The sequence below is a fragment of the Leucoraja erinacea genome, chromosome 10, assembly GCF_028641065.1.
Source record: "Leucoraja erinacea ecotype New England chromosome 10, Leri_hhj_1, whole genome shotgun sequence".
Classification (NCBI taxonomy): Eukaryota; Metazoa; Chordata; class Chondrichthyes; order Rajiformes; family Rajidae; genus Leucoraja; species Leucoraja erinaceus.
Genome location: NC_073386.1, coordinates 49,525,907 through 49,551,814, shown reverse-complemented (window position 1 = coordinate 49,551,814; position 25,908 = coordinate 49,525,907). Strand labels below are relative to the sequence as shown.

General features: G+C 42.6%; 1 protein-coding gene across 3 annotated transcripts in view; it reads right to left on the bottom strand.

The window, feature by feature from the left end:
* The window catches only part of LOC129701164 (uncharacterized), a 68,300-nt gene extending 44,865 nt beyond the window's left edge, over positions 1 to 23,435 (bottom strand). The window contains exons 1-9 of one of the 3 annotated variants that reach the window (XM_055642215.1): positions 22,577 to 23,435; positions 22,219 to 22,283; positions 13,913 to 14,025; positions 11,921 to 11,989; positions 11,686 to 11,826; positions 7,703 to 7,829; positions 5,343 to 5,460; positions 3,642 to 3,805; positions 2,124 to 2,295 (exon numbers count right to left, since the gene is read on the bottom strand). In XM_055642215.1, the coding sequence (XP_055498190.1) occupies positions 2,124 to 2,295; positions 3,642 to 3,805; positions 5,343 to 5,460; positions 7,703 to 7,829; positions 11,686 to 11,826; positions 11,921 to 11,989; positions 13,913 to 14,025; positions 22,219 to 22,283; positions 22,577 to 22,650 (1,043 nt within the window). In that variant the 5' untranslated portion in view covers positions 22,651 to 23,435. The remainder of the gene's footprint in view (positions 1 to 2,123; positions 2,296 to 3,641; positions 3,806 to 5,342; positions 5,461 to 7,702; positions 7,830 to 11,685; positions 11,827 to 11,920; positions 11,990 to 13,912; positions 14,026 to 22,218; positions 22,284 to 22,576) is intronic. The other 2 variants (XM_055642213.1, XM_055642214.1) reach the window with 2 other exon arrangements.
* Between the last annotated feature and the right edge of the window lie 2,473 nt (positions 23,436 to 25,908).

Here is a 25,908-nt window from a genome sequence, read left to right as displayed (position 1 = left end):
TATCCACTTCAGAAGGAGAAACAGAAACGAGGAGTATTTTTTAAAAGGTGAGTGACTAGGAGATGTTGTATCCTTGCATATATAAATCACTGACAGCTGGGGTGGGAGATTGCAACCTTCACGTGGTCCACCCTCTTTCGACTAATGCAATCAACCCAATGTACACAAACAGAAGATCAAATAGAACAAGTTGTCCTACAAATTTAGGCTGTGCATGCCATACGCAAGAAGAAGAATCACTGATAGCTAACACTGATGCTGCAAGCAATTAGGATGTCAAATGGGATGCTGCCTTTTAATGCAGAGACTTTGAATGCATGTATAAAGATATCCTGGTACTTTTATAGAGGGCTTTGGTGAGGGGGGGATGATTTGAAGGGGACCTGAAGGGCAACATTTTCACTCAGGTAACGTGGAACTAGCTGCCAGAGGAAGAGGTAGAATAAGTACAAGTACAATATTTAAAAGACATTTGAACAGGTATATGGATAGAACGGGTTTAGAGGTTTCGGGCCAAAAGCAGGTCCGGCCTCTATTCTCTGGACCCAAATGAGACACACAAAATAGTTGAAAGGCTTGACGTGGGGAGAATATTTCTCCTGATTAATGAGTTTAGAACTAGGGACTATAGTCTGAAAAGAATAGGTCGGCCATTTAGTGCTGAAACTAGGAGACATTGTTTCACTTATAGGAAACGAGTGTTTGGATTTCATGACCCTAGTGTGCTATGAAGGCTTAATAGGGTGGCAGCGGGGCAAAGGCTGCGGACGGCATCAGAATTAACGAGCTCATTAGGAGGCCCGTGTCCGTCCTGGGGGCAGAGTTGGATTCATGGGAGGTGGTCTTGGAGGGGAGGATGCTCCTCAAACTGCAGAGCATCTTGGACAATATAGCTCACCCCCTCCATGACACACTGGTCAACCTGAGGAGCACCTTCAGCAACAGACTGGTTCCACCAAGATGCAGCACAGAATGTCACAGGAGATCCTTTTCCCTTGTGGCTATCAAACTGCACAACTCCTCCCCCTTCTATCATGGGGTAGACTGACTCCCCTCCCTCCCTTACCCCCTCCCTAACCTTTGCACATCCCCAATCCTGGACTTTCCACGCATTACTGTAGTTTCATGTTTCATGTATCTTGTTGTGTTTTATGACAGTTGGCAGATCAATTTCCCTGCTGGGTTAAATAAAGTTAGATCATATCGTATTGTCGTCGTAATCAATGATTGCATTCACGACAGAGGTCAGCAGTCTTGCTGGATATTGGAGGGATTGAAAGGTATGGAATAGGGCAGGAACATGGTGTTGATGTAAAAGACCAGCTCTGATCTTGGTGAATGGCAGAGTAGCTGGAGGAGATGAATGGCTTTATTTCTTGTACTGTGATATTTATGGCCATACACAGACGATTGGCATAACTGTCTCTTCCTCTAATCTTCCCTCCACCTCACGTCGAGCTTCGCTGACCAGACGCAGGCTGGAGAAAGATCAAGCTGTGCTTCCCACCCCCACTCCCTTTTTCGTCAATATTCAAAACAACGGACCCATGAAAATGTTGTATTGACTGTAAGCATTGGGAATGTTCGAGGCTGGGATCTTACCCATTGCTGAGGAGGAACAGGCAGGAAAGTCATTTTTTGCATGGGATACTCTGGGTAGCAGTCTTAGTTGCAACAATTACATCTCATATTGATTCACCAAAATAACATTGAGGTACAACCAGGTGTTTGAGAGGAGTTAGGTCATAAGGTCATAAGGGATAGGATAGAAGGAGGGCATTCGGCCCATCATCTACTCAGTCATTCAATCATGGCTGATCTATCTCTCCCTCCTAACCCCATTCTCCTGCCTTCTCGGCATACTAATGACACCCGTACTAATCAGGAATCTATCTCTGCCTTAAAAATATCCACTGACTTGGCCTCCACAGCCTTCTGTGGCAATGAACTCCACAGATTCACCACCCTCTGACTAAAAAGAATTCTCCTCATCTCCTTTCTAAAAAAACGTCCTTTAATTCTGAGGCTACAACCTCTAGTCCTAGACTCTCCCACTAATGGAAACATCCTCTCCACATTCTTGCAACTATCTGTGATAATTAATTGCAATCGATGGTAATCACCTGTACTCTGGTAATACTTCCTCGGTAATCGTTTCAACACCATTCCAATGCCCTTGCGGACTGCTATGGCGAGGTTCATCTGTGCATCCTGTTTTAACGTTGTTTAGGGAGACTTTATGTAATTGACAGTGAGAATAATTTGCAAGGCTAGCTCCACAGCCACTCTTGCATCCTGTTGAAGATGAAGATAAAAAATTGTTAGAAACACAAAGAGACTGAAATGCTGAAATCTGGAGCAACAAACAATCCGATGGGGGAGCTCAGCAGGTCAAGTGGCATCTGTGGTTGAAATGCAATGGCCAACGTTTCAGGTATATCAGGACATGATTACTGATTTATTAATTGAGCTACTCATTTAACATGCTAGTGCGTAAATTGCAAGCCAGTAATATCCAAATGTTCCAATCTGCTATCCCAGGTGAGTGAACTACTTGGCATGGAACAAGTAAAGTGCCTGTCCCACTTTCCCTATTTACTCACAAATTCTCCCAAATTTTCCCCTTGATTCAAACCCGGAGAATGTCTGTAGTGAGTCCGTAGCGAGTCCGTAGCAGGCCGTAGACATATCGTAGCGGCTCGTTATGCCAGCCGTAGGTACTCGGGGCATCAGGTAAGTCGGGACGTTTTTTTCCAGCATGTCAAAAAAGTCCACGAGTAAAAAGATAGTCGGGAGGAGGAGTTCCTAGATCACAAAAATCTTGATTTTGTTTTTAAGGTCCTTTCAGTTCGGCAGAGGACTCGGGAAAGTGGGAAGGCCCTTAATGCTGGATTGATTTAAAATTGTAAAAACACTTACTGGAAGGTGAAAATAGTGTATTAATAAGCAAGGTGGAAGTAAATTTGTGTGAAAGATTTCAAAACCATTTATTGACCATTGATTTGGTGGCAGTTAACATTGTAAAAATGAAAGGTACATGTGGATATTGCATTGGAACTAATAAAAACTGACAAAAACATGAATAACAATTGTGACAAATGTAATGTTACTGAGAATTTTTTCCCGACATTATTTCAGGAATACTACATCATGTTTGAATGGGTTTATTGGGGGATAGTTTTGCTGTGATTTATTATGGTGCATGCTTCCATTACTAAGTTATTTTTATTGTTAAAATATTGGTTGAACTTCATGAAATTTCCAATATTTCTATTTTTTTTAATGTCTCTTTTCACCAGTTCAATTCTCGGGTAATGAAACCTGGAAGAACAAAGTTCAGTCTGGATAATGGAATGTGCAATGTACTGTAAGTACTCAAGAGAGAGTTAGATATAGCTCTTAGGGCTAACAGAATCAAGGGAAATGGGGAGAAAGCAGGAACAGGGACTGATTTTTGATGATCAGCCATATTGAATGGCGGTGCTGGCTCGAATGGCCAAATGGCCTACTCCTGCAGTTATTTTCTATGTTTCTATGTTCCGATCTATTGCTGTGCCTCTCACAAGAAGAAAATGATCTCCTGAAATGCCAAGGAATGCTTGTGCCTCCATGAGAGTGAGGGAAATCTAGCTGGCTCCTACCTTTAGAACAGACCCAAAAGGTGGGATGCTGAGCTTGACAATACTTCCTCCACTCCCAGCCTTCCCTGGTCCAGTAATCTTCCTTGTCATATCCTCCATCTCGCACAAACTTCCAATATTCACCATTTGTTATGAGATACTTGCTGGCTTCAAACTCCGGCACACTACAGAATTGCAAACAGAACAGTTAGATATATATTTGCACACATATTGTGTACTTGACGACTGACCCATTACTCTTCCCACGTTACCCATATTTCCATAGGACCAATAGGACCCGACAACCAGCCAATTGAGTCAACGGCAGCTCAAAGAATAATCCCATTCCCATTTACTTTCCCCTTTATCATTATCTCCACATATCATCAACTCCCACCAGGGTCTCCCACTCAGCTACACACTCTGGGCAATTTATAGCGGCCAGTTAACCCACTAGCCCAAACGTCTTTGAGGAAACCGGAGCACAGTGAGAAAACCGATGCCGTCACCGCAGAAAATGCAAACTCCACACAGACAGCACCAGCGGCCGGGACTGGACCCAGGGTGCCAGAGCTACAAGTCAGCAGCTCCACTAGTGCGCCACAGTGAGGCCCTTCGCCAATGAAGGGCTTTTGAAATGTAGGTACTATTGTACTTTAGGATATCAGCAAACAATTTGTCGACATTAACTCACACACACAGAAAGTAGATAAATGCTGTTAACAATGTTTCTATGATGTGCCACGGGAAGTATTGCTGCATCAAAGGTGTTCTTTCAGCGCAAGATGATTTTGTTGTTATTGTTACAACTACAACCTTGAATCCTACTCTTGGACAGATAATGGGTTGGAATCTTCGATGGTATCTCAGAACGCTTACCAACCCAGAAACCAGACATGAAGTGAATTTACTATTGGACTGTGACCCTGCATCCATAGGGTAGTGGCTGCTTCTGAGCTGGCCTCTATGCAAGTCCCTATGGTGCATCAAACCAACCACTCGTTCAACAAGTTTGCTCAACTGCTTTACAATCAATAAAAAAAGAGGCTTGGATAGAGTGGACGTGGAGAGGATGTTTCCACTAGTGGGAGAGTCTAGGACTAGAGGTCATGGCCTTAGAATTAAAGGACGTTCTTTTAGGAAGGAGATGAGGATGAATTTCTTTCGTCAGAGGGTTGTGAATCTGTGGAATTCTTTGCCACAGAAGGCTGTGGAGGCAAAGTCAGTGGATATATTTAAGGTGGAGATAGATAGGTTCTTGATTAGTATGAATGTCAGAGGTTATGGGGAGAAGGCAGGAGAATGGGGTTAGGAGGGAGAGATAGATCAACCATAATAGAATGGTGTAGTAGACAATGGGCCAAATGACTTATTATTTCTACTCCTATCACATAACATGGTGAAAACAGTAAAATTACCCATTTTTTTAACTTCAAAGGTTTATTCATGGGATGTTATGCTGCTGGGTGTCTGTATCTCCCGTCTCCAACTCCTTAAAAAAAGGAGCTCCTAATCTCCGGTCCCTCACTATATTTAAAGTATTGTTCCTGAATCTGTTATTCCCACTCCACAATAGGAATCAGCCAGCTTCCTTCTGCCTCTGACATTTAAAGCAAAATCCTTTGTCCAATTCGTGGCTAAATTGTTGCTGCATATTTGCTCCAATATAAATGTAGAAATAAAGACATTTTGTGCTATCTAATAGCAACTCTGCATACATACTCTGTTATCATTTGTCCATATTCATTGTCCCAGCCATATGATGGGAAATTCCTTGGTTTTCCAAAAGTAACTCTGCAGCCTGAGACTTTGATTAAGGGATTGGCAAATGTTTGTAAACCTGCAAGTAAAAATGAAGATGCAAATCAAAAAAATGTTAATCAGTGCACCACGGTTTTAGTAACGGAGGATGCTCTATGCTCTTTTGCTGAAAAAAGACAAAAACAGTATATTTGAATTTGTGCCATTTTTAAAACCTATTTGAGTTCCTTTTGTTCTCATGTTCCTCTGATCTTCTCAGGGCATGAATGAGCTGAAGGCGGAAGTGGCCTCTGCTAATGTTATCCTAAACCAGTCCTTGAAGCATGCACAGTACCGACCTGGGGATAGCCCCTTTTCCAGTTTTCATTATTCCCAAGATAGACACAAAAATCTGGGAGTAACTCAGCAGGATAGCGGAGTCAAGGGAAGGCAGGAACGGGGTACTGATTGTGGATGATCAGCCATGATCACAGTGAATGGCGGTGCTGGCTCGAAGGGCCGAATGGCCTACTCCTGCACCTATTGTCGATTGTCTAGGACGTGCAACATCTCTGGAGAGAAGGAATGGGTGACGTTTTCGGGTCGAGACCCTTCTTCAGACCCGATAGGAGGCCTGCCCACGACTGGGAACACAATGTCTCAAGAGACTGAATCGACACTAGGTCTGCAATGGTTATCCAATGTGTTGAGAAATCAGGACCATTCATATCACAATCAGTTTCAATGATATGTATGGTACCAAATTTATTATGTGGCTTAAGAATCAGAAGTAGGTATTCTATCGAAGATAGGCACAAAAAGCTGGAGTAACTCAACGGGACAGGCAGCATCTCAGGAGAGGAATGGGTGACGTTTAGGGTCGAGACCCTTCTTCAAACTAGAAATGAATGAATGAGCACAAAGATTCAAGTTGGCTATTGGCTTGTCTGGGAATTATACACATGACAGTGTCTTTGTTTTCTTTCCCCACTATCTTATGAACTGATGGCAGATCATGGAGGAAATGTTCCCTCTGTACAATCCCAATTGGTGTGAACTCTCTGCTTCATTCTTTAACTCTGCCAATGCATTACATAATTACTGCACCCTTAATTCCTGTCCTAAGCCTCATGGGATGTAGTTTTACCTTCACTTTCAATTCTCTTCAATAGTCTTTTCTTTCTCCTCAACACTATCATTGCATGATTTTATACATCTTTCACATTGTCAACTTTTAATATAAAAAAGACATCTATAAAACACGTTATTTTCCCAGAAAGTATCCTAATGAAATCCCCTCATTGGCCTTCCAATAGTACAGAGCTAAAACTGTAAATTAATATTCCAACTTGCTAATGCCTCTGTGAGGCACACAATAGAAACATAGAAAGTAGGTGCAGGAGGAGGCCATTCGGCCCTTCGAATTACAATCATTGTAATTCAAGTGTGATATGGTCCCTTATGCCAAGAAACTCAATATTCCAAAGAAATTTATCCTAATGGTGGCCCAGCAGTGTAGCAGTAGAGTAGCTGCTTTACAGCACTAGAGACCTTGATCCTGACTACGGGTGCTGTCTTTACGGAGTTTGTATGTTCTCCCTCTGAATGCATGGGTTTTCTCCGGGTGCTCCGGTTTCCTTCCATATTCCAAAGATATGCAGGCCTGTAGGTTAACTAAGCTTCTGTATATAAATCCCCCTACTGTGTCGGCTAGAACTAGTTTACGAGTGATCGTTGGTCGGTGCGGACGTGATGGGATGAAGGGCATGTTTCCACGTTGCTTCTTTAAAAATTAACAAAAAACTATCAGTTTAGAACTGCTTTTAATAGCTTGTGGATTTGTGACCCAAATTCCTCTGTTCTTCCCTATTCCAATGATCAATATATTATCATTATCTTTATTGCTTTCACTGAAAGGTAACCCCTCTGATTTACAGTTTGAGATGCTGTTCCCTGTATTTAGTCAGTATCCATTCACCATTGACTCAGCTAATGTTTGTGGCTTCTTTTGATCCTTAGAGTAATTAATATTACTTCCTTTTTGGATCCTTTGTAAATATGAACGTTAATTCATCTAAACCTGTGAGCGAACCAATAATGTGTCCAGAGTGGTTACAGAATGTGTAACGTCACAGACCAGTTCCAATCATGCCAACCCTCATGATCATGCCAAGCTCTGACCAATTAGGAATGCCAGGTTATGAATATGACACAAAATGCTGGAGTAACTCAGCGGGACAAGCAGCATCTCCGGAGAGAAGGAATGGGTGACGTTTCGGGCCGAGACCCTTCGTCAGACATGAATATGAGTTATAAATTATGAATATGGTATATCCACTGACCACTCTTTGATGAGGCATATTTCCAGTTCAATGGCCTTTGAACCAAATGAATTGGCAGCTGACGAATTAGCACAGAAGAAGTTTCCAAATGGATTCGCTCGTGTTCAAATCCCATGAAAATTGCCCACTGATGAGAAAGGACAAAAATTAGGACTGGCTTTCATTTTGTTGTCAATGTCTTGACAAGTAAAGTGTTCCAATACACTGCAGCCTTTGGGAATCAATCAGAAAATATGTAATGCTGTTGCCAGAATGTCCACCCAGACTAACCAAACATTAACCAGCATGAGTATGTAGGAAGGACTGCAGATGCTGGTCTAAACTGAAGATAGACACAAAAAGCAGGAGTAACTCAGCGGGACAGGCATCATCTCTGGAGTGAAGGAATGGGTAATGTTTCGGGTTGAGACCCTTCTTAAAACTGATTTAGGGATAAGGGAAACGTGAGATATAGACGGTGACGTGGAGAGAGGGTCTCAACCCGAGACATCACCCATTCCTTCTCTCCAGAGATGCTGCCTGTCCCGTTGAGTTCCTCCAGCTTTGTGTGTCTATAAACCAGCATGATGCAGGTTTTGGTTCCACATGTTACACACTTTTCTATGATCAGCAGACCTGGTGATTGGGACACATCATGTGAGAAACAGAGACGGTTCATCACACAGTAGCCCCTTCCAATTGACAACCTGTAGAAAACAATTTATCGGGATGCATCACAGCTTGGTTTAGGAACAGCTCGGTCCAAGACCGCAAAAAATCACAGCGAATTGTAGACGCAGCCCAGGCCATCACACAAACCAACCTCCCTTCTATTGACTGGGAAGGAACTGCAGATGCTGGAAAATAGACACAAAATGCTGGAGTAACCCCGCGGGACAGGCAGCATCCCTGGAGCGAAGGAATGAGTGATGTTTCGACATGTTTTGACAGGTTTCGACACGTCACCCATTCCTTCAATCCAGAGATGCTGCCTGTCCCCCTGAGTTATTTCAGCATTTTGTATCTATCTCCCTTCTATTGTCGATTTATCCATCTTGCTGCCTCGGCAAGGCCAGCAGCATAATCAATGATGAGTGGCACCCTGGCCACTGCCAGCTCTCCCATCAGGCAAAAGGTACAGAAGTGAGAAAACGCACACCTCCAGATTCAGTGACAGTTTCTTCCCAGCTGTTATCAGGCAACTGAATCATCCCACCACAACCAGAGAGCTGTGCTGAACTTCTCTCAACCTCATTATGGATCCTCAGAATTACCTTGCACTAAACGTTATTCACTATCTGAGCGTAGCGAATGGCTCGATTGTAATTATGTATTGTCTTTCCACTGGCTGGTTAGAGCGCAACAAAAACTGTTCACTGTACCTCAGTACACGTGACAATAAACTAAACTGAACTGAAACGAACCAATCTACACTCTGGGACAGTGAGACGAGAGTGGACAATAGATAGACCATAGACAATAGGTGCAGGAGCAGGCCATTCGGCCCTTCGAGCCAGCACTGCCATTCAATGTGATCATGGCTGATCATCCCCAATCAGTACCCCGTTCCTGCCTTGTCCCCATATCCCCTGACTCCGCTATCTTTAAGAACCCTATCTAGCTCTCAATAAGATATCCTCTCATCCTTCTAAACTCCAGAGTATACAAGCTTTATTCTCTCAGCATATGACAGTCCCGCCATCCCGGGAATTAAACTTGTAAACCTACGCTGCACTTCCTCAACAGCAAGAATGTCCTTCCTCAAATTATAGGACCATAGCTGCACACAATACTCCAGGTGTGGTCTCACTGGGCCCCTGTACAACTACAGAAGGACCTCTTTGCTCCTATACTCAACTCCTCTTGTTGTAAAATGACTTTTGGTGAAGTCTAATCACAATGATCCCAATCTGATTGGCTTCTCAACACTCACCCTACTCTGTAGGGTTCAATGGCAGCAGGACTGGGATTACCAGATGATGAAAAGTTAGAAAATGCATATTGTTGAAATTGTTACAGTAAAAACATATAGCGCAGGATACATGTACCACGGCACATCCCCGATATTAGCTGTAGGAACAAATACATGCTGGGATGCCAGTTACATTTCTCATGTTTATTTCAGAAGAAACAAAACAGATTGTTTATTCACAAGAATAACTCCCATCCAACTTCAATTATCGTGGATGGCATCTTTATTAATGTTCAGTTGCATTGAACGGATCATTAGTTGAGATCATTAGTGCTGGCAAATTGAACAGATTTTTACTTCAGACATTTTAATTCCAGTCCTACCGTAAAAGCATCGACAGTGTAATGCAAAGTCACCTTTCACATCCCCACTGCAAGTACCCACGTCAGATGTTGCATGGACCAGATGATGAGGAAGGCATTGTTTACACTCATACATCAAGCAGTCTCAGGCTTGAAAAGCACATTAGACACAAGCAAAGTTACCTCTATTCGTCCTATGAAGCACTCAAAGCCCTGGTGCACCATAATCACTAGCAGAGTAAAGTCCCCCTAAAGCACGGTCACCCTGAAATTGGTTGTATATATACAGCACGTTTGGGGGAAAAAAGAGGACATTTTGCATATCCTGGAGTGGAAGACCTCATCTTGGGAGCAGTTCCAGTGGAGAGAGAAATTGAGAGAATCAAAAGACAGGGTGGGAGGAGGTGTGGTCCAGATAATTGTGAGTGTCCGTGGGTTTGTAGTTGACATCAGTCGATAGTCTGTCCCCTTTGTTGGAGGCAGAGAGATTAAGAAAAGGGAGAGCGGTGTCAGAGATAGTCCATAAATCTGAAGGTAGGTTGGAGGTTAGTAGTAAAGTGGTGTAGTTTGGTACGTTTGCAGAATGCAATCATCGATGTAACAGGGAAAGAGTTGGGGGATGGTGCCAGTGTATGTTTGGAACAAAGACTGTTTGACTTAACCAATAAAAAGGTAGACAAAGCTGGGACCCCTACAAGCGCCCAAGGATACACCTTTAACTTGAAGAAAGTGAGAGTAGTCAAAAATACAAGTTGTTCAAGAGTCAAGAATGTTTTATTGTCATATGATACCAAAAACAAAAACTCAGAAAAAAAACCAAACAATAACAGTGCAATAATAATAATAATAATATTATTATTATAAAAATTATAATAATAGTCTATTGCAGTTCATAGCTTATGAGAATGTAGTGTTTAATAGCTTGATGGCTGTAGGGAAGAAGCCATTCCTGAATCTGGATGTGTTTCAGTTCTCAGGCTCCTGTATCTTCTTCCCGATGGCAGTGGTGAGATGAGTGTGTGGCCAGGATGGTGTGGGTCTTTGATGATGCTGGCTGCCTTTTTGAGGCAGCAACTACGATAGATCCCTTCGATGGTGGGGAAGTCAGAGCCGGTGATGGACTGGGCAGTGAAGGTGATTGACTGGGCAGCAAAGACAAGGAGGCCAAGTGGAGGAGAGTATTAGTAGAGGGGAATGATAGGCTTTATGTTCAAGAAAGAATCTGAGAGCTTCCTGCTGGGGGCTGGAGATGTAAAGGGATTGGGTATGCATGATAAAGATGAGGAAATGGGGGCTTAGTAATTGAAAGATATTGAAGATATTGAAGAGCGTTTGAGGTGTCTCGGATATAGGTTGGAAGAGAGTGGACAGAGGGGACAAGATGGAATCAAGGTATTTGGAGATGGTTTCGGAGGAGCACGAGCAGGCATAAACAATGGGTCTGCCAGGGCGGTCCGGGGTGTGGATTTTAGGAAGGAGCTGGAAATGGGCAGTGTGGGGCTGGGAATGATAAGACTGGAGGCTGTGGAGGAGAGATTGCCAGAAGCGATGAGATCAGTAATGGTGTGGGGGATGGTGGCCTGGTGTTCGTCTCTGGGATCGTGCTGAAGGTTGATTGTTGTCAGTAGCAGTGGAGAGGTTGAATAAGGGATTGCACCAGAGTTTACTACAACACTACATCCCTTCATCATTAACCCTGTTGTATCTTAATTTTAAGGAATGTTCCTTACCCAAGGACTGTCCATTGTTATTGGAAGCTCCAATGGAGTTTCCTGGATCACTTTGCGAACTACATCCCGTACTTTCCTCCTGTACTCAATACATTCGCATAATGTCGGCCATTTGAAGCTTCCTCCCAGCCGATAGTTCTCCTGGTGACATTGAAACGGCATTTGATAATTGGAAATTTACAATATGAAGCCTCAGCCCCTTATTCCCACCCGTTATTGCAAACATTTCACTCACTGTGTCATCCCAGGACATCTCATCTACTCCAGCCTCAAAGAGAGCTTCAAAACTGGGGTCCACTTGATCCTGTGGGAAACAAAACCAACAGCAATTTGTATAAGCAAATGTTTCTCAAATTCACCTCCATTCATCTCAGAATCTTCTTCTTCTTTTCACCCTAGAAATGCTAACTCTCCCTGTGATAGCACTCCATTCAGAGGGCATCCCATCCTGGGATACAGTTTTATCTTTGTCCTGTAACCCTACTGTGCAAGTCAACGTTGGAAGGCGTCACACCAGATTTAATCCAGACATCGTCCAGACATCATCCAGACACAATCCAGACACGAAGAAGAGTCTCGACCCGAAACATCACCCATTCCTTCTCTCCAGAGATGCTGCCTGTTCCACTGAGTTACTCCAACATTTTGTGTCTATCTTTAATCCAGACACATCCTGGATTCCAACATGCACACACTCCTGTCAGGTCCTCGGATAGCAATTTGATGCAGGTATCCCAAGTGGATTTTTCCCATTCCCTCCACAATTTTGAGTGATCGTGGAGCTTGCACTGTCATTAGTATTGTTCAGGGAATTACAAAATACAAATGGTGAGATGAAAAAGCATTGGTCCTAGTGTGGATGCTCTCTGTTAAATAGCTATGCATACTGATCAGCAGTAATATAGCACAGGTAAAGGCTCAGAGCTCAAATCAGAAGTGGAAAAGCTGTCAGGCCCCTCACCATAATCCTTTTGATTAAAGACCATATCAGATAGAGGATGATTTGGTTTAATAATAGCAAAAAAATTAATACTTAAATTTTGGAAGGGTACATCAATACCAACGCTTAAAATGTGGATTGCAAGTATGTTGGACACCGCTCATCTTGAGGAAATGCGATTCCTCCTAATGGATAAATCAGACCAATTCATAATGAGTTGGTCTCCATTCGTCGTTTTTTTGGAATCATATGGTGCAACACAATTGTAAAAAATACTGTTTCAGGATGGACGAGGGTTGGGATATAAATAATGATTCCTTTTCTTTTGACACTTTTTTCTCTCTCAACTTTCTTCAACTTTACTCGTTTTCTTTCTTGACACACTATATATTTCACATCTTTCTATCCTTTACTATCTAACTTATTTTTCTTATTCTCATCTTTTTTCAATGTAACAAAAAAAAAAATTTTAAATAAAATTTATTATGAAAATATATATTATACACTTTGGTACCATATGATTGTGTTTACTTTTAATTAAAAAAAAAAAAAAAAAAAAAAAAAAGATAGAGGATGATTTCATCTTGACCCTGTTTAATTTGATCCTGACTATGGGTGCTGTCGGTATGAAGTTTGTGCGTTGCGGCCTTACAGTGCTGAAGGCCCGGGTTTGATCCTGACTATGGGTGCTGTGGTATGAAGTTTGTGCGTTCTATCTGTAACTGCGTGGGTTTTCTCCGGGTGCTCCGGATTTCTCCCACACTACAAAGTTGTGCAGGTTTGTGGGTTAATTGACTTTGGAAAATGTGTAGATTGTCTGTAGTGTGTATGACAGTGCTAGTATATGGGATGATAGCTGATCGGCACAGACTCAGTGGACTGAATAGCACTGTATCTCTGAAGTCTAAAGTCTAAAATCTGACAAGATTTGCTATTCAATTGTTTTTTTGCTGAGGGCAAGATTAGATGTTACAGCGGTTTTCCTTGTACAGTATGTGCTTGAATTCTCTATGGTATTTATAGTCCTGGATCCTTCAGGTCACTTGGACAAGTGGGAGAGACTGCAGAATCCAATCTTGACAAAAGGCATTGCCTTCAGGTTGAAGAGAGAGGAAAATACAAATTATATAACAAACATTATTAAAATTTGATTATTTGTATCAACCTGGCATTAACACACATGATTATATTCAAAAGGGTGCAACATTTATTTCTTTGGTCTGTTCAAGATAAATGTCATACAATGCATTTACTTTAAGTTGATCTGTAGTATTCTGTCACATTTACCTTGATGAGGCCAGAGAGCAGCAGTTTATTCATATAGAGAACTGGAGGATGGCAGAAGTAGAAGATCAAGGGCAGTCGCAATCGGTCTGGGCACAGATAGAAGCTAGATACATCTGCAAGGTTCAACAAAGTCAAATAATAAACATTCATTCATTGCACTTCCCACATTTACGATGGACAAATAAACATTTCAAAACTTTTTTAAAATCAATAAGTTCTATATTTAAGGCAGAGATAGATAGATTCTTGATTAGTACAGGTGTCAGATGTTAAGGGGAGAAGGCAGGAGAATGAGGTTAGGAGGGAGAGCTAGATCAGCCATGATTGAATGGCAGAGTACACTTGATGGGTCGAATGGCCTGATTCTACTCCTATTCCTTATGACATGAATCCACACAATCTGGGCCATGCCCCTTTCTCAGTGCTACCACTGGGCAGGAAGTACAGAAGCATGAAGCCCCCCCCCCCACTGGATCTAGGAACAGTTAAGGGCCTGTCCCACTTGGGCGTCATCTGCGCATCATTTACGCTACATCATTTACTCGTCACGACGCACAACGCGAGCATGGCGTGCATGGCGTGCACATGGCGCAAGGTGAGGCGTTGTGACATATGCAGTGATGCACGGTAGTGCGTGGCGCCCCAGGATTTTGGGATGCTCAAAATCCTCGCGCGCCACCTGCAAAACGCACAAATGACGCCCAAGTGGGACAGGCCCTTTACTTTCCTACATCCCACAACAACGGAACACTAGGGATGTGTTTTTTTCTAATCGTTTTTGACACAAATGTTTATTTTTCTTCATACTGTCTTGCAGAAAATTATGTGGAATTTATTATAATTTATGTTTTTGTGTGTTTATCTGAGTCTATAAGTCTGTAATGATGCTGCAAGCAAGATTTCCATTGTGCTTGTACATCATGGTGTTTGTGCATATGGCGGTAAACGGCACTTGTGACTTGACTTGAACCAAGACTGAAGCAAAGATGCAGCCAAACTTGTTGCAGACCCACGTTTGAGGCTAATTACACTCTAAACCTCATGGTGTCGTGGGCTAGACTGGACTATCTCTGAAGAAGTCTGAAGAAGAGTCTTGACCCGAAAATCACCCATTCCTCTCTCCAGAGATGCTGCCTGTGCCAGCATTTATTCGAGCATTTTATTTGTATCTTTAGATGCTTTATGATGATTCTTGCAAACAGAGGATCCGTGATTTTTCATGATCAGATAAGCTGGCTTCTGCATGTTGATTTTACCATTGCCTGTCACAGTACAGTCCCATCAGCAAAGCACGTCTTCATGTTCATGGCTGTGTTTCACTCTTTCCATTACAACAAGGCTCAACATCAGGAATGGCCAGTTGATACATATGAACAGAGTATCACAGGCTTCCATGAAACAAGAGCACCCTCAAGAAAGATTGGCATTAAGAGAAAAAAATCAGAGGATTTGGACTTGGCTTGCCAACCATGGACTCCCCCCACTTGTACTTACCTGGTGTGGGAGCTGAGCTCCCTCTGCACTGGGAGTCTCGGTGGCAAGGCTGGGTGGCGATGAGCCTTGGTGGGCAAGCCAGTGAAGTCCTACCCCCACATTAAAAGCCCAACAGCCTTTAACAAAGGCAAAAGGAAAGGGAGCGGGGTGGAAAACCTGCAAAGCCATTTCACAGTTTTTTAAATATCTCCAATACTCACAGACATTTAAAAACTATAAAGGAGTGTAATTGCTAAGAATTTTTTTTTGGATCAAAACATAAAAAAATTACAAACCTATAAAAATATTGAAGTTAATAATCTACTGTTCTCCAGACTAAGAAGTCCCATTAAGATGCTCTTACCCGAGGTTTAACTGCTGAGGAATTCCAGACAGGCTGTTATCTCCATGTGGAGTGTAGGAATAGGATGGAGTAAGAAATGGGCAGCACTTGTTCCTCTGTCAGTCCTGAATGTGGGAACAGTTAGATGCTGGCAGCTCCCAGCATTTACTGAATAAAAACTGGCACCTTTCCTGCTGCCAGTGGGAAAGGACGGACTTCTGAGAGATTAGGGACTGTGCCACTTTACAATTGCGTGGCGTGCCAGGATTTAAGTAAACAGACCTACAAACACCAACCGCAAGTCACTGTGAAATGTGACAGTCTACACTCAAAGAAGTAGCAATGCCTAGAAACCGGAACCATTGTTTCAAATATAATTTACACACAAAAGTGGCTTTGCATGTCAGATCTAATCATATCCCTGTACCTTAATACCCTTCAGGAGATTAGACTGATCTAACATGTCTATTTCTTTTTTCTTGGCCCGTTCACTGATATCATCTCATGCTACAGCAGCAATTATATATTATCAAACACAATTGGTGCATTAAGGTGCAACCCATGAACTGTCCATTAGGTACCAAAGTACAAGGAACAGGTCCTGCAGCAAAGGGACATATAAAACATAGAAACATAGAAAATAGGTGCAGGAGTAGGTCATTCGGCCCTTCGAGCCTGCACCGCCATTCAGTATGATCATGGCTGATCATCCAACTCAGTATCCTGTACCTGCCTTCTCTCCATACCACCTGATCCCTTTAGCCACAAGGGCCACATCTAACTCCCTCTTAAATATAGCCAATGAACTGGCCTCAACTACCTTCTGTGGCAGAGAATTCCAGAGATTCACCACTCTCTGTGTGAAAAATGAATCAAAAGGTTCTCCAGATGACCTTGTGCTCCATTCAAGTTCCTGCTGGACGCATCTCCCATTGCTTGGTGAACTTGCGGAAACGTTGTTGTGAGTTCCTTCAAAGAATGTGACATTGAATGTACTAATTGCTGCAACATGTGCTGACCCATCAGCCTGCAACTTGCAGTGATGTGGAGTCAAACCATGTACTGGGGGGCCCAGGCAACGGCCAAACACAGGATAGTTGCTTCCTCCCTTGTCTCCATGGAAACTCTTTTGTACCTGGTCAGTTGTCATGGAGAGAGGCACTGTAACATCTGCCTACCGGTCCAGATGTCAGTGCGGCAAAGACGGAGCAGCTGAAAGTTCCAATTCATATACGTTAGACGATACGACAAAACTTTATTTATCCCAGGCGGGAAATTGATCTGCCAACAGTCATAAAACACAAGATACATGAAACACTAAATTAAAGTGACAAGTGGAAAGGATTGGGGATGTGCAAAGATTTGGCGAGGGGCGGGGAGTCAGTCTACCCCACGACAGAAGGGGTGTACATAATACATTTATGTATGATATTTAAACGGTCGTGGTTACGGAACATAATGATGTAATGTGTACACATAGAGTGTGTTGCATTACCTTGAATTAGGACTAAAATTAACATGCAGTTGTTGTTCAGAATCTCTGGATGTCCTGTTGTTATCACTATAGTTGGTCTTACTAGCACTGCCAGTACAGTCCAATGTCCACGCCAGAATACATCACACACAAATCATGTTTTAGCAGTAAATCAAGGTGCAACCAGCATGTGTCACTTTTCATATCTTTCTCCAAATGTTGTGAATGTTTGAGATGTCCAAGTGGGAATGCAGTGCACACACAATAGTCAGCACACGTTTTGTGCATGGAGTAAATTACTTGGCAATAGTGAAGCATGAAAAGCTAATGCAAGTTTACGTCTGCAAATTATTTACATTCCCACTGCTTTTAGATTGTGCAATTGGAGCTGAGCTTTTGACAGTTCTTTGATGTTCTTGTAGATGTTCTTTCATAACCAGCTGATAGCAGTTCAAAGCGTGCATAATCAAATAAGATCAAATAGAACAAATGGTCCTACAACTTTAGGCGGTGCACGCCATACGCAAGAAGAAGAAGATGGACAATTAGCTCTAAAGTTACCTTTAACTGGAAAGATCATTGTATTGAAAAACAGCATGGCAGTACAAAAGCAGGTTGGAGAACTGGGAAGGGGAGGGATAGAGAGAGGGAGAAACCAAGGGTTACTTAGCCCTTGCTTTCCCCCTTCCATCCCTCCTCCTTCCCAGTTCTCCGACCAGTCTGACTGTGTCTGAGTACGTTTTATCTCTGTTGCTTTGTTCTCCCAGCTAACAATGATCTATTCTTAATTTTACTTGATCTCCATCCTCTTTGTCCTGGTTTCACACCTTACATTTCCTTATCTATGTAGTTCCCTTTCCCCTGACATCAGTCTGAAGAAGGTTTTTGACCCAAAACATCACCCATTTCTTCTCACCAGAGATGCTGCCAGTGCCGCTGAGTTGCATTTTGTATCTATCTTCGGTTTAAACAAGCATCTGCAGTTCCTTACTACACATAAATGCAGGTTAACTCAGTGACTGGATAAACCTGGACACACCATGTGTGCATCACTAGGGGCAGCAGAGCAGTTGCTACGGTTCTTCCATCAGATCATTGTTACTGTGTACATCCTCACATCCCATCAGTACCTCACTAAATACAGAAAAAATGGACTGGTCAATGCTTACAAAGGAAGACACCCTAGCCTATTATGCCCATACAGATCAATCCTTAAGCAATATTCATCTACCTAAAGATGCAACAATATGTAGTGATGTTAATTGTAAAGATATGAAGCATAGGAGAGATATCTGCTCCATGTATAATGATGTAGCAAGTGCCTTATATGTAGGCAGTAAGCCCTACTGCAAGCATAAAAATAAGACACATAACATCAGGCCTGGCTGGAATATGTATGTAGCTAAGTATCATACTGAAGCCCGTGAAGCCACAAAATCATGGGCTATGGCAGGTAGACCCAGACAGGGGCCTGTGTTTGAGCACTAATGCAAGGTATAAGTATGCTGTTCGCTTCATCTGTAAAAATGAGCAAGCTATGAGGGCTGATTCCATGGCTAAGAAGCTGCTAAGTAACAATGCTACAGATTTTTGGAAAGGAAGTGAGAGCTCTTAACAGTTGCAAAACATCTCTTGCACTGTAGATGGAATCTCCGGAACAGCTAATATCGCGGAGTTATGGCAACAACATTATGGCACTTTATTCAACTGTGTCCAAGGTGACTTGTATAGGGTGGACAATATTGAGAGTAATGACTCGATGGCGATTATGTCACATGAGGTGTATCATGCCGTGAACAAGCTGTCCAACAACAAAGCAAGTGGCTTGGATCATATCTCTGCTGAGCATCTTAAGTATGCGAGTATGAGGTTAGCTCCTCTCCTAGCTATTTGTTTTACTGGCTTTATGATTCATGGCTTGTTACCAGACTCAATGTTGTCTGTCCTGTTAGTGCCGGTCATTAAGGCCAAAGCTGGTAAAGTAGGCAGCCTAAATAATTACAGGCCCATAGCTTTAGCCAGCATATTGTCAAAAGTTTTAGAAAGAGCTCTGCTGGATAGAGTAAATAAGTTTGTTAACTCCACAGATAACCAGTTTGGCTTTAAAGCTAAACAAGGCACTGACTTATGTATATATGCCCTAAAAGAGATTGTAAACAAATATAAGGGCAAATTCTCTTCAATCCTTATGTGCTTTATTGATGCTTCCAAAGCCTTTGACCGTGTTAATCACAGAAAGCTGTTTGGTAAAATGAGTCAAAGAGGGGTGCCTAAATACATTGTTAGAATTCTGGCCTACCGGTATGCCCACCAGACTATGCAAATAAAATGGGGCAATAGGGTCTCGGCCCCATTTGGGGTTAGCAATGGTGTTAGACAAGGGGGGATTTTGTCCCCAGTCCTTTTTAATATATAGATTGATGATCTGTCTAAACAATTGAAAGCCTGTAACACTGGGTGCGTAATTGGTAATATTTCAGTGAACCATATTATGTATGCAGATGATCTTGTGGTCTTTAGTCCATCTAGCGCTGGTCTCCAGCAGCTCCTTACTATATGACTCTAAAAATGTGATTATTGTGGCCTTGTCAAATATAAGGGTTAGCACTACACGCCATGAATCCCAGCTGTGGAGACACTAGTATCGTTGTCTCGTTGTATCATTCTTTTAATCTGGATTTTTAACATGTATTGTGTTTTAAAAAAAATATATAAATTATGGTTTTTATAAGTGATATACTAAGATTTTATATGTATTTTATGATATTTAATATGCAATGCATTTTTTATGTAATGTTGCCCCTTGTCTGGACCTTGAGTCCGTAATAAAGTGTATTCTTATTATTATTATTATTATAAAGTGAGATAGAATCTGTGGATGTCTGGACATTTTCTTTGTTATCTCACTAGCTCTAGACTGTGCCAAATGACACGTTGTAAATACCAGAGCCGATGTCGGCTGGTCCATGGCTATCGTGCTCACTCATCCCAAATGGTTGAAGAACTTGGAAACAAAATACGGATGAGCTGAATGGGTTGAGGAGGCACCCGCAGGCATTCCCAGGAATCCTATCTGTCCTTGGATCCTCCAGCTGCCAGCGTTAGCAACTTAAGATTCAGCCCACACACGCTACGTCACAGAAATAAGGTGTTCAGTCCGTGCTGCACTTCATGCTTCTCAAAACATACCACCTCCCCATTTTAACCAATCTCACAACCTTTGTTCCATCTTCCCAACGCACAACCTTTGAATCCAGATTACCCTTAGTTCATTAGTGTTTGCTCTTGCCTTGGTCTCCAGATGTGTGTGTTTCCTTGTCTCACAATGCTTTTCTTCACATACTTTTCTCCAGTTCCCCTATTGGATTTAGTTGTGAACATCCACGGACGATGCGGCCTCCCAGGTCTTGCACACCGCTCTCTCCCATCTGGACAGCCAGAAGGGGGGCTACGTGAGGATGCTGTTCATAGACTACAGTTCAGCCTTCAACACGATAGTCCCCACCAGACTGGCCGGGAAGCTAATGGAATTGGGGCTCAACACCTCCCTGTGTGCCTGGGTCCTGGATTTTCTCACCGCCAGGCTCCAGGTAGTCAAGATGGGAGGGAATACATCGAAGTCACTCACCCTGAGCACAGGATCGCCCCAGGGTTGCGTCCTCAGCCCCCTATTGTACTCCCTGTACACACATGACTGTGTGGCCAGGTTCAGCTCCAACTCAATAATTAAGTTTGCTGATGACACTGTGGTGGTGGGCCTGATCTCAGACAACGACGAGAAGGCCTACCGGAAGGAGGTGGCTGATCTAGCACTCTGGTGTCAGGATAACAGCCTCCTCTTGAACATCAAATAAGCGAAGGAGCTGATCATGGACTTTAGGAGGGCACATCATCCGAGGACGTACACTCCATTGAGGATAAATGGGGATCCTGTGGATAGGGTGAACTGTTTTAAATATCTGGGAGTCCACATCTTCGAGGATATGACATGGGCATCACACGCCTCAGCACTCGTGAGTAAGGCAAGGCAGCGCCTTTACCACCTCAGGCAATTGAGGAAATTCAGAGTGTCTCCGAGGATCCTCCAGTGCTTCTACGCAGCGGCGGTGGAAATCATCTTGTCCGGGAACATTACCATCTGGTTTGGGAATTGCTCTGCCAAGGACAAGAAGGCTCTGCAGAGAGTAGTGCGTTCGGCCGAACGCACTATGGGCACTTCACTCGCCCCCCCTGCAAGAACTATACATCAGGAGGTGCAACTCCAGAGCCAACAATATCATGAGAGACCCCTTCCACCCCTGCAACGGACTGTTCCAGCTGCTACGGTCAGGCAAACGCCTCCATTGCCATGCGGTGAGAACGGAGAGGTTGAGAAGGAGTTTCTTCCCAGAGGCCAATCGGACTGTAAATGCCTATCTCACCAGGGACTAACTCTACTGAACATTTTTCCTTCCATTATTTATTATGTAAAAGAATATGTGTGTTATAATTGTGTTTATAGTTTGTTTGGTTGTTTGTTTGTTTGTCTTTTTGCACAAAAGTCCGCGAGCATTGCCACTTTCATTTCACTGCACATCTCGTATGTGTATGTGACAAAAAAACTTGACTTGACTTGACTTGACTTGACTTGACTGAAAGCTATGTATTTATTAGTGACTGTCTTATATTCATTATGTTATTCTCTCTAAGATGCTTTCCCACATACAAATTTAAATTCCCAATGCATCCTTGCGTTTATTATCTTTGACGCTGTTTACGCCTGATCTATTGAGGCCAGGGTCACATGCTATCTTCGTAGAGGAATTTCTAGCACTCCAGCCTAACACGGATAAAAACGGCTTCCAGGTTGGATTTCCACTGTACTTCCTGTGAATCAGCTCCTGATAAAATTACTGCCATCAAGAAAAAAGCAATGGAACTATTAATACCAAACGTCCCAGCTGTAAATGCTTAGCCAGTCATTATACGAAGCACATTTAAGAGAGGAAAACCTATCACTGAACTGGTCAGTCATACCTTTGAGGGAAGTGAACAGGGTTTCATCCAAATCATAGGTATTCTCAAAGTAATCCAAAATGTCCCTGAAACAGGTAGGTGTAAAACATTAATAATCTAAAGTACCGTGTAGCAGGAATGTTAAACTAACAAAAACACTGATAACTTCTAATACATTTTTTAAAAAATTCAATATTATTCTAATTCATCGGTAGAATATCGCATTAGAACAAGCCCTGTAACATCAGGAAAAGACAACAGCAGAATCCACAGGAGTAATTGTTCGTATACTGTACTAGACACACATTCTAGTCACAATACACTGCTCTCTACACAATAGGCTAGATACATAAGGCAACACAGATATCAGTACACTTACTTCTTTGTGCAGTTGGAAAGATCACAAGGTTTAAGAGAGGTCAAACAAAACTTTCCAGTAAGAACAGACTTCATTTTTAGATGTCCTCTCAGTAGAGCTGCCTTTCAGCACAGTGTAGGATGAGCTTTTATAACGAGTGTGATAGAGGAGGTCCTATACTTTATGTGTTAACATCCAGAGTAGTGTGTAAATAATTGGATGGCGTCCAGCAATGATTTGGCAATACCACGCCTGCCTCTGATATACTTCCTTACGCTAACTCCAATTAACCCCTGATCGGCTGTCATTAAAGAGATGGGAAAACAGCAATTGGCTCATGCTCTCTCTCGCACGGATTCTTTCTATTTTACTCTGGAATGATCAATCTCAGGACTGGGGAGAAGCAGAGTGTTGAGCAATGTGGCAAGTGGAATGCACACAAGGTGGAAGGATGGGAATAAATCAATTTCAGAGATAGACACAAAAAGCTGGAGTCACTCAGTGGGACAGAGAGGGAATGGGTGACGTTTCGAGTCGAGACCCAATCTTCAGACTGGTTAGGGATAAGGGAAACGAGAGATATAGACGGTGATGTGGAGAGGTAAAGAAGAATGAATGAAAGATATGCAAAAAAGTAATGATGATAAAGGAAACAGGCCATTGTTAGCTGTTTGTAGGGTGAAAATGAGAAGTTAGTGTGACTTAGGTGGGGGAGGGATAGAGAGAGAGAGAGGGAATGCCGAAGCAACCTGAAGTGAGAGAAATAGTAAGATTAAACGAGAACTTACCAGTTTGAAGTTTGATCGTTATTTTATGAGGAGTAACGTTGAGGGATTATGTGAAGAACCCCGCCAGGACGCATGCATGTCATTCTTCAAAGCAGCGGTGTGAAATCACAGATAACTGTAATGACTAAACATAGTAAGATTAGAGAAGAAGATAACAGTTGAGTATATGATCAAGGGTGGGAGCGGAGGGCACGTAGTCCCTCAACGTTACGCCGCATAAAATAACGATCAAACTTCAAACTGGTAAGTTCTCGTTTAATCTTACTATTTTACTTCGGAGTCACGTGAGTGACTACGTGAAGATTTTAAAGCTCTGTGATTTCATGCGGTGGAAACGAGTCCATGCATCACATCTGCCTTGATTATGGGAGAATAGTGTTAACATCTTTAGACATCAATACGATATTGAAAACCCAACGATAAATATATTAACACCAAATTATAGCCCCTATTTATGGGGTAAATTATATTACAGAACTTAAAATTGTTGCTGCAAATGTTCCAGGTTCAATGACTGGTTTGCTATAAAATCGTTGGAAAGTTTTCTCCGTTGACCATCCTGCTGTCTTGAGGATTTGGTCCATAGGAACATCCAACTTCATAGCTGCCGATGTAGCTGCAGCCCTGGTGGAGTGAGGTTTAAAAATGCTAGTGTCTACTCCAGCCTTTATTAGGACCTGTTTTAGCCATCTAGAGATGGTCTGGACTGTCACTGTTTTGAGTGGCTGTTTGTAGCTGATTAAAAGTGACAATTCTTTCCCTCTGATGATCTTAGTATACTCCATATAAAATAGTAAGTGTGTTACAGTACAGAGACGATCATCTGTCGGCTAGACCCTGAATTCTGTTTTTAGGCCTGCTGACCCCTGTCTGTTTTGTTTGACTAATTCATTGATGTGAAAAGTTAAATTTCCAGATGAAATAGTCATGTTGTCCAGCCTTAGTTTCTGTAGTGACTGGACCCTATGTGCCGTGACCAAGGCCATCAGCATGACTGTTTTCATAGTCAGTTTCTGTAGGGACAGAGCTGTAGCTGGAGACCAGTTTCTTAACATGGTCAGTACAATGCTCACATCCCATATTTGGGAGTACCTGGTTCTTGGGGGATTAACATTAAAAATGCCCCTCATGAGTTTGGTTACCAGGTGGTGTGTCCCAACAGAATGCTGCTCTGTTCCTTGCCACAGGTATGTTGACAGAGCACTTCTGGCGCAGTTGATGGCACTATGACTGAGCCTCTAATCATAATGGAGGCTTGCCAGGAATTCCAGAACAGACGGGATGTTCACAGATCTGTGGGTGATGTTTATTGTTGTGACAGTACTTCCTATTTCTTGATGACACCAAGTACTGTTTTTTGGTGGACTGTCTGTGGGCCGCTGAAATAATATCCACTGTTCGGTCCTTCAGTCCCAGGTGTAGTAGAGGTGCTTTCAAACTCTACAAATTAATAGGTTTATATAATTATGACATGGGTAACTTCCCCTTGTTGCGGGTTGAACCAGTAAATTAGGTCTATGATGGATGGTGATGCATGGTTCTAATACCATGTCGAGTATCACCGGGATCCATGGTTGAGTAGGCCAATCGGGTACTATCAAAATACCAGACGCGGAGTCTTGCTGTATATTCCTAAATACCCGACTGATGAGGCAGAAAGGAGGGAATGCATAAATAAACAATCCCCCAATGCAGCGAAAATGCATCTGTTGCCACTGCCCCAGGTTCTGGTTCCCATGAACATAATTCGATAGCTGGTGTGAGCCTGGATGCGAATATGTCGATATCTGGTGTTCCATACCATGCTGTAATTTCAGCAAATACATTTTTATCCAACATCCATTCAGTGTTTTCATTGAATTTGCGTGACCTGTTGTCTGCCACTAAATTTAGTTTACCTGGTAAGTAGGTAGCTGATATCCAAATATCTCTCTCTGGATACACTATTGCCAAATTGTGTTGACCAGATTGTCACATAATGTCGATTTGTTTCCACCCATATGGGTGATATATTCTACCATGGTGGTGTTGTCAATTTGTGGTCTAACATGCTGGTGATATAACCCAGGACAATATGACCTAAGGCCATGGAATGCACTTAACATTCCCAGGTAGTTTATGCACAGTGTTTGTAATAATGATGCCTCCTGTGCATTCCATCTCCCCCACAGCTGGAGATGGAATTGGTAGCACCCCGTCCAAGTGCACTGGCATCAGTTTGTAGTTCCATAGATGGGTAGCTGATAATGTTTGGATTGGAACAATGCCTAATGTTATCTTTCCACCATTTTAGTTCCATTATGGCCTCTGTTGGTAGCTTCATTGGTCTGTCAAAATGACCACCATAATTTTTGAGTGCTCGTATTTTAGCCCTCTGTAATTTTTGATAATGTAAAGGTCCGATTTGTGTGGCTGGAAACGCAGCCACTATAATGCCAATTATTCTTGCTACCAGTCTGATGGATGGTTTTGTGATGTCAATGATTTTGCTGCAAGCCTCCATGAAGGCTGTAACCTTTTCTTTCGGCAAAGTCACTGACATGTGAACTGAGTTAAGGGTGAACC